This window comes from Ischnura elegans, chromosome 4 (assembly GCF_921293095.1).
Source record: "Ischnura elegans chromosome 4, ioIscEleg1.1, whole genome shotgun sequence".
NCBI classification, from domain to species: domain Eukaryota; kingdom Metazoa; phylum Arthropoda; class Insecta; order Odonata; family Coenagrionidae; genus Ischnura; species Ischnura elegans.
In genome coordinates this window covers 115657940-115667261 of record NC_060249.1, presented here as the reverse complement: position 1 = coordinate 115667261, position 9322 = coordinate 115657940, and the positions used below count along the sequence as shown (strand labels likewise).

General features: G+C 38.1%; 1 protein-coding gene across 2 annotated transcripts in view; it reads right to left on the bottom strand.

The window, feature by feature from the left end:
* Nucleotides 1-239: 239 nt before the first annotated feature.
* Nucleotides 240-9322, bottom strand: part of LOC124157933 (nascent polypeptide-associated complex subunit alpha, muscle-specific form-like) — a 36360-nt gene continuing 27277 nt past the window's right edge. For both annotated transcript variants that reach the window (XM_046533032.1, XM_046533033.1), the window contains exons 10-12: nucleotides 5864-6031; nucleotides 4608-5078; nucleotides 240-3610 (exon numbers count right to left, since the gene is read on the bottom strand). In XM_046533032.1, coding sequence (XP_046388988.1) covers nucleotides 3528-3610; nucleotides 4608-5078; nucleotides 5864-6031 — 722 coding nt within the window. In that variant the 3' untranslated portion in view covers nucleotides 240-3527. The remainder of the gene's footprint in view (nucleotides 3611-4607; nucleotides 5079-5863; nucleotides 6032-9322) is intronic.

The window sequence follows — 9322 nt, the reverse complement described above, 5'->3', positions numbered from 1 at the left end:
GAATTAAAGTCATAATTACATTATTAATACTTTAATGTACATAATTTAAAAATAAAATCTTGTGGTTTACACATGCCCTCTCGCCCCCTCCTTATTGATGTCATAATGTTTGCACTATTCACAGAACAGAAACAAAACACAAAACCACATTTGTATATAAAATATCGATTCACACGATTTTCCAGATAACATTTTGGAAGTAATTTGTCTTAAAGGAGAGTGCTAATTTTTTTGGTCAATACATTTAACATTTCATGTGATACGATGGTAATTCATTTGGTGAAATGTATGCAATGATCCATGCTGAAAGTTAATAACAAAAACCTCTGATCTGATGACCATTGACTTTAATATCAAACCACATTACTATGAGCGAAAGTTCACTGTCTACGATTTTCTCACCCAAGATTGACAGTACATAATGAACAAGCTTACAGATAAAACATAGGGTGCTATCTGAATAAATCTTTAAAACTCTTGAAACAAACATGATTGAGATACAAGATATCCCCATTTACCATCAATGCAAACACCTACTTACTCCACGGTTCCTAGGATGATTCAACACCCACTGAAGGAGTGTTCTTCATATTCAGAAGTGGTGAGAATTTGAGGGGGTGAGTTAGCTGAGGCAAAAAAAAATAACAAGCACTTGACTACACAGAAGAGGAGGTAAAGCTAAAACGTAATACCAACAGGGAAAGGGAGGGGAATGAAATCAACCATTTGTACAGTTGCTCTACCCTAGCCTCAGGATGCCACGGGACGTTGAGATTGGGGACCCAAAGGGAACAAGACATTCTGGGGGAAAAATGGGGATGGCTTTCGGCAAGCGGCTCATCAAGGATAAGGGAAACAAGGGTGCAAACTCCTTCATTCAGTGCTAAACAAACAGGAAAAAGATTCGCGCTGTAAATAGAGGTTAAAAAGCTACCTACAAAAACTTATTTCTTACTCCTATCTCAGCAATATAATAGAGATGATAACTTCACATAAAAGACAAATGTGCAAGTGAACATCTTAAAAATTCGCAAAATGGGGACACTTTTATTTTATCAATGCTTACAAGACTTAATACATACCTCAAATAGATAAAAGTAATAATGTCCGTCAAGTATTTTCACTGAAAATAACTAACAAAGAATATTAAATCTACCCACCATTTTGTTAAATTCACAAGAAAAAATTTCCTGATTTCAGGCATAATCACATCAAACAGGAGTCTAAATATGCATATATATATTTATGTAATTTATATACTTCTCCTTTCCATAAATGTGTTATGCTCAAGACCAAAAGATTCCTTCCTATTCTCTTCTCAGTAATAAAATCCCTACAGAGTACTTGGAATTTAGTCATCAATTTGTCACTTTGCACAACATATTAATTGAAACACGCCACTGGCAGTATTTACCCACAAGTCTTCAAAATACCACTTCATTTTTTTACAATAAGCAAACTTCGTGGGTGAAGTTATGTTCAACATCATTGGTTATATACTGTACTGTCTTCTACCTTAAAAATCCCTTGGTTTTTCAATATTCAGATTATATTAATATTACTCACAAATACAATATGGTGTTGTTCTTTCTCAATGGGTCTACATCCATCCAACGAACACTCAAATGAATTGCTCCATCCACAGGTAGTTTAGCCTGTACTCACTCAGTGATATTTTCCCATCTCTGGATACACTAGTTAGTTGCATTTGTCATAAGATCTTGGCATGGTGCTCGGCAATTAATATGGAATAATTAACCCCTAATGCATGTATCTTCAAAATGAAACATTATCAACCTTCATAATGGTAACACTGCACCAGGTTCCATGTGTAATCAACTGAACATGAATCTAGACCACAAGCTGAGCCGATCACTTCTCAGGATGGTGAATTACTCCGACAAAATGCTACCAGTGCCACTTCAAAACAGGGAGGAGACAAAGTTGACAACTATTCTGCATGTGACAAGGGAGACCATATTTTGGGTATGACTACACAGCTTTCTTGAACATGAAAGGTAAAGTCTCCACTTCAAATCAATGAGCAGCCGGCACACATCCTTAAAACAGGCTGTATTCTCAATGCTGCAAACAATCACATAAACCATTTTTCCAGATATAGACCCTGAGGAGAAAGATTCTATCGCATACAACCTTTTCCTTTAACATCGTGATTCCAGAGACAATTTTAAAGTTCAAACATTCTTCTCAATTCATCCTCCTCGCCTCTTTGTTTTAATCATTACCAACTAGGTAGCCTAGATCTAAAAGTGTGCAAAGGTGTTTGCTTTGACCAATGGCGGGAAATAACACTCGCTTCCCTCCCCATTTTTTGTACTGTGTCATTGAAACGGCTGAACATGAGTGCACTTCTGGGAGGGGTCAACAGAGTCGGGCTTTTGTAATCAACTCCAGCCCTCGCTTGGCCCCAATTTTCACCGATATTAGGGGACGAATCCCCTTACGAATGAAATATCGACGGAGAGAGAGAGGGATAAAACTCAGAAGGAGGAGGGAGAAATAATAGAAGGGGGAATGAAGGGATTCCGTTTCGCTCAATAATCAAACACAGTCCATAAGTCTTCGGCTCTTCAACTTTCAATATTCCTCACAACAAACAAAGAGGACCAAACATTTACAGCTTTCTACCCAGACAGCAGATTTTTTTTGACCCACACCTCAAAAAAATAATTGGAAACAAATTGTTAAAAAAAAGGTACTCCTCCTGAAAATTTATGGCACAAAAAGCCAATGTAAATTAGTGAGGCTTTGAACGCACACAGAACACACATACATTTTAAAATCTTGTGTATTTTTTTCTGGCTCCATGTGAGGTGGAGAGAGGGGCACAAGAATACAGATTTTTTAAAAAAATGAGTCGAAAAAGGAAGAAACCATCAACCATCAGAATCATATAGAGTAGAAAACTCTCTCATTCACGCACAGACAATCTTTCCTCCATCACGCAAATGATTCACACCAACACGCACGCACACACACACACACACACACAACACACACACACACACACAACACACAAAGACACGCCATTTTGCGCAATATGTGAACTGTTTTTTTCTCTCTGACTTATAGAGAAACTTTCAGATCTACCATTCCGACCCTCTCTCTCACATACACAACAACTGCTAATATTATACGTACGTGGCTGAACAGCACGGGATTGTCCCCCGTCAAACCCTTTGAATTAAAGAAAAACAAAGCCCTTACCCTCCCCATCTTTCAAAAAATGCCTCACACGCAACAAAAACAACAGCTCACCACCTCACCATTTCTGAAAACCAGTCCATCTCTCAAGCATACACACGTACACAAACAGTTGCGCAAGCGCATGAAAACAAACACTTGTTATAATCTTTTTATCTATCTTTTGCCCTAACCCTTGACACCCTCCTCTTCCCCCCCTCGGGTCAAAATGCCCCCTTCGTCTTCCCTCCTCCCTCTCTTCATAGCATCCTCTTCCTTCAACCCTTCCCCTCCTTCTTGCTCACACTGACACGCATGTCATCCTATGCCTTCTTGCCAGGCTTCTTGCGTGCCTCTTTCACTCGGCTTCTCTCCTTGCGACTGGGCGCAGGTGCACTTTTTGGGCCTTTATTGGGGGAAGAAACAGTGAGAGCCAATGATAGTCAGGGTAAAAAAGCAAAATGATCGTAATCAAAAATTAATAAAATGAAAGGTCATCTTAATAAAAAAATTAAAAAGCAACTTAAGTCAGCTTTCGAAATGAAAAATAATAAATATCTATAACTAATAACTTAAGATATTACTGATAGCAAAGTATAAATTTTATAAGGGCTAATCACAATAGCAGATATGTAACTTTAGAATTAAAATACGGAATAGCTTAAAAGTCATATAGAGGTAAAAATGCAAGTGAGAAGCCAACAAATAAAACAATGAAAAAGCAAAATGATATAATTAAAAGTAAATACTTCGTCAACTACAATCATAAAGTGGAAAAATTAGATCTTGCATATCCAAATTACATTGATAAATAATAATCTTAACTTAAAACAATTAAAAGGGCCTTAATAATAAAATTTGGAAATTTCAAAAGAAAACAATTCAAGTAATAATTGATGTATAAAAACAGTTAAAGATGGTAAATTGAGGTTATGAGGCAGAAGAGAATCTTAAGTAGTCAAATGCTAACAATGGCCTGGAAACTGTCACGCACGTGCGATGAAACCAATTCTATCAAGTATTCAACATGGCCTTAAGGGTTCTGGCTAACTATAAAAACACAACAAGAACATTGACAGTAAACACAAACACCCACAATTTATGCTGACAATGGTGGCTGGAAAGATAGGTACTTCACAAAAATTCCCTCAAAATGAAGGAGCGGGAGGTCTTTATATGTATATATATAATAACGAATGTCCAAACTAGGCCAAAACAGTCAGCAACAAAGTTGTCCCTTCCGTGGCCTATCTGTATGCTTAGATGGGGGAGGGAAAAGTGTTGGAGTGGGGCAGGGGAGAACCATGCCAACAATTTGTCGACAGTTGATGGGAGAGTCATCATCAATTACAATGAGGTTGGGAAAAGCCATGAAGAAACTATTCATATGTTGCGGCACGTACTCCTTGTGGCTCGTGCAGGAGTCGCCCTCGCTGGGGTGGTCGCTGGTGTTGCGGGGGCGGCCGCTGCCTCCGACCGGCGCTTCCTCGCGGGGGTCGAGCTGTTGTTCCTCTTCTTGGAGGCCACGGCCGAGGAGGGCGTCGCTTTCGCCTTGCCCTCCGACTCTGCTCCGGCCTTCCGCTTCCCCGTCTCCCTCGCTCCCCTCGCCCTCGGCGTGGCAGGAGTGGACGACTCCTTTGGCGCCTGCGGTGCTGCTCTCTTCTCCCGCTTGGGCTTCTTGGCTGGCGACTCATCGGCGTCCGCGGCCTCGTCTTCGGATGACGACGAGGATGATGATGAAGATTCTTTCTCTTTGCCGTCAGCCTGCTTGTCTTTGGCCTCATCCCCACTCTTTGTCTTTGAGGCACCACTCTTACGGTGTGCACTCCGCCTCTTCTTCAGCTGAGATTCATCCCGATAGAGGGAGAGGTCGACTGGGAGAGAAAATTATTCGTAAGCGGCAGACGAAGAAGAGTGCTTCAGGTAAATCAACAACTTCAGACTCACAATCCATTTACTGTACTGATTTAAAAGCCATTTGAAAAAATTTGCAGCTGGGAAAAGTTAATGGTGAAGGGTGGCATGCTCAAACATTGATAAAAATATTTTAAATGGTAAACCTAATATAATGAGGCAAGAATAGTGGAATGGGAAATTCTTTTTACACCTAATGCTGTATGTTAAAATATATAAAAATAACTATTGTGACCAGACGAAATAAGTAATAGAAATCATTTATTGAAGCAATGACAAAATACTAAAAATATCGAGATTTCATTGATTATATTTTTGGTAAGATAGATGTATCCACTGTAATTTGTAAATCTCACCCAGGGCTATAAGATGAAAAAGAGAAGACTCTGAGAAAAGTTAATTACCATTAACACCTCATCATATTCAAAATAAGCATTGCACTCAGAAAGACTAATCATAGCATCACAAAAAATCAATATAGATGTCATCATCATAGAGCAATGCATGTGCTTGACGGTAATGTTGGAGTTGAAGTATGTCCATTTCCTTACGAGCAAGGAAAATAATACTTTCAATGATAGAATATTACTTGTACGCTGAGGGAAAATATGCTGGTGATTAAATACTTTTGAAAAATAGTGATCCTTGGAACTATTCATGAATTTTTATTTGGATCAAAAGATAATTTCCACTTATTTAAATAAAATAAGCTGAAATAGGTAAACTAGAAAAACAAAAGACTCACGGCCATCAGGGTGCTCTTCTGTGAGAGGAGTTTTCTGTCCCACTCCTTTCTCGGCATCGAGGGCTCTCTTTAAAATACTCTGAGTTCTTTCCAACTCTACATTCGGCAATCTGTATTTCCCCCGCTCAAGGCGATCCAAATTCAAGTTTGTCAAGATGCAGTCAAAATCTGATAAAAGGAACCACAAGAGAATAAAGAGGATTAAAATAATTTAACACATGTAGGATAAAAAAACATGGTACTAAAGAACATCATGAGAAGAAAAGGAATTATGCATGAAAAATAGTGGCTTTAGGGTAAGGTATGAGCATGAGTGAGAATTGAGTACTGACCAACTTGAACTCAACATATAGACCTGAAATTATACCCTTGTAAAAAAAAACCTATTTCACTCATTATACCGTTTTCCTACTTAACTATACATACAAAATATTCACCTTTTCCAAGTATTAAATTCGCCATTAATTTACATTAAAAGATCGAATCTTAGTCAAGGAATCAGAAATTTCTTCTCTGGAATTTTCACACATTATGGCCCTAAGGTTCTTAAATACGGTGAACAAATATCAAATACCTTACATTTGATTGAGATGAATAAGATTGGCAATATCTTACAATGACATACTTCATTTTGCCAATAAGTTCAACATTTTAGCACTATGTGAAGTGCGACCTGGGATAAGGTTCTTCTTTTAAAAAATCACAAACCAATTGAAACTTATTGCTAGATTTGTGACATGTAAAGTTAATGAATAATGACTCAGAAAATTAAGATGCGCAATGCAAAATAATCTATAAATTGGGATAGAAGCACATAACAGATAAAGGATGAGGATAACAGTGCTATGGCAGAAAAAACCCAGAAATCAGAGGTAAAAAATGCTGCCAGACTGGGAGCTTTAGCTGGAACAACATACTAGCAACATGTCAGCAATATTATTAGTAATTTATGCAATGGCCACATATTGGTGACATCATCACGCCAATCAAGATTGGAATGATACGTGAAGAAACTCAATAATGGTTTCCTTGGTATTTTTTTGTATAATCCATTGCAAGTAATAATTGAAATCATTTCTGTTAAGGCACAGCAATCATGCCTGATTAGAAGATAATACCAATCTCTGATGGGATACCTCTGTATCGATCACAATTGTCCATTTCCATAATTGCAGCTCACAATCTATTGTGAGATATGCCATCCACAAGTATTCATTAACTCAAGCATATCACGACTGAGTCGCATTTGTGCACAATAACACACAAATGGATGACTAGGCAAAACAATAGCACCGATAAATCATTATACCCTTTTTCCTAACTGCTGGCGGGTGACCTTGAACACGCTTGAGACCCACCCACTCTTCTAGCCAATCACAGAAGAGTTGCAGGTGAAAGTGCGTACGAGGCCGCAGTATCTCTCAGACATTTGTGCAGTGAACATCACTCTCCAGCTCGCAGTGCAGCCAAACTTAATCCGTGGAGATTGGGCTCGTACAGCCTCACATAGTTATTTCCACGGACTGGTACCACTGGTCGGTTGTATGAAGGGGAGCGGAGGGGAAAAGGGAAGGGGATGAAGGGGAACGGTGAAGTGGAAGGGGTAGCGCTTCTGATTGGCTACAAGCTCTCTACTGCCCACTCGCCAACAGTTCGGAATAACGGTAAATGAAATCACCAATAGTGATAAGCGATATATAACTAACAGTGATTGAATCACAGTTACTGTATAGTAGCAGTCACTGTCGGTGACTTAATCCTTTAACTGGGCAAATAAGCTGAAATAGGCTACTGAGGGTTCCTGGCGGCTACTGAAGGATAATAAAAATAAAAAGAGGAGTAAAAGATGTCCACATGACATCTACTTGTCAAAGGAAGAACTTCTAAGCACCTATTGTCACAGAGAGTAGAAGCATAGTTCAAATCGTCGATAGACGATGGGGGAAGTCTGCTAAGGCAATCACTTATGGATGATGGGAGCAGGTTAAGGGTTAATACTCGAAATCACTGTGATTGGATCACTGGATTCGGTGAAGATAGCACAGGCAGCTACCAATTGATGAGCGATATATCGCTACCTGTGATTGAAGAGAAGTAGCCAATCACTGCCGCAGACTAAATCACTGAATACTCGAAATCACTGAGACTGTGAATGCGGTGAAGATTGCTACCACTGCTACCCACAGTATAATAAAGGATGTCTCATTCATCTTTTATGACGAATAAGATATTCCATACCAAATATACAGCTAACAGTTTGAATCATAATGGTTTGAATATAAAATATGTTTGAAAAAATGCCGATGGGATTTTAATGACTGCCACTTATCGATTCCTTTACCATATCAAATTTACTTAATTATCGTAATATAAACTCAAGAGTCAGAATTATTCCCTCAAAAAAATAGTTTGCCTAATTTTCCAATTTTCAATTATTTTATTCGTTCCTATTACGGAGAGATCATTAATTGGAATTGGACAAAGTAGCAGAAATAGCAGCTCCACAAATCATGGCTGACTTATATGAGTGATTCTCCTCAGTGATCGCAATCACAGGTAACGAAGTAGTGATGGGTCGATCATGAACGATTCGATCAAAAAGATTGAATCACTAGGTGAATCAAATGACTCATGATTCATTTCGTTAAACAAGTCGATCATCAATCATCAATCACTCCGACTTCCGGTTTCATATCAATCATCTCGGTTTCCGGTTTGATTCAAAATTTGGAACGACCGATGCATGAACATACGTATGTTCATGGACTGATGCTTAATCTCTTTTCGTCAGGGCAGAAATAGTTGTGATAAAATTAAATACTGTGTCATGAAGAACTGAATACTTGTGTAATCTTTTTCTTAAATGTTTTCCAGCAGTTATCAGTATTAATAACACCAATACACGTAAAAGGAAAATATTAAGATGACTCCTGTAGGAGAACGTTAAGAAGTAGAAGTTAAAGCTGGTTATATTTTATTGTGCCGTTCATAAAATTATCCTGCAGATCAGATTCATGCATTGTGTGGTGTATTTTGTGTTATATTTTGATCAACTATAGTTAGAAATTATTTTATTAGCGTTAAGAAACTGTGGCAGTTTCGCCTTCCCAAATATTTTCATGACACTGCTTCCTTCATTTTTTCAATCTAATTTACTCATCTAGGAATTCACAATTAAAATAGTATATGAAATGATAATATGGATAGCTATCAGCGTTACCAATGCTCTTCGCAGATGAGGCAGTATTTATTCGATTATTCAAAGTGATTTATTACATCCATTGATTGAGTCTTTTCGATCTTGATTCCTTTTGAGTCTTTTCGATCATGATTCCTTTTGAGTCTTTTCAATCATGACTCCTTTGAGTCTTTTCGATCTTGATTCCTTTGAGTCTTTTCGATCTTGATTCATTTGAGTCTTTTCGATCATAATGATTGAATCATTTATGTGACTCGAGT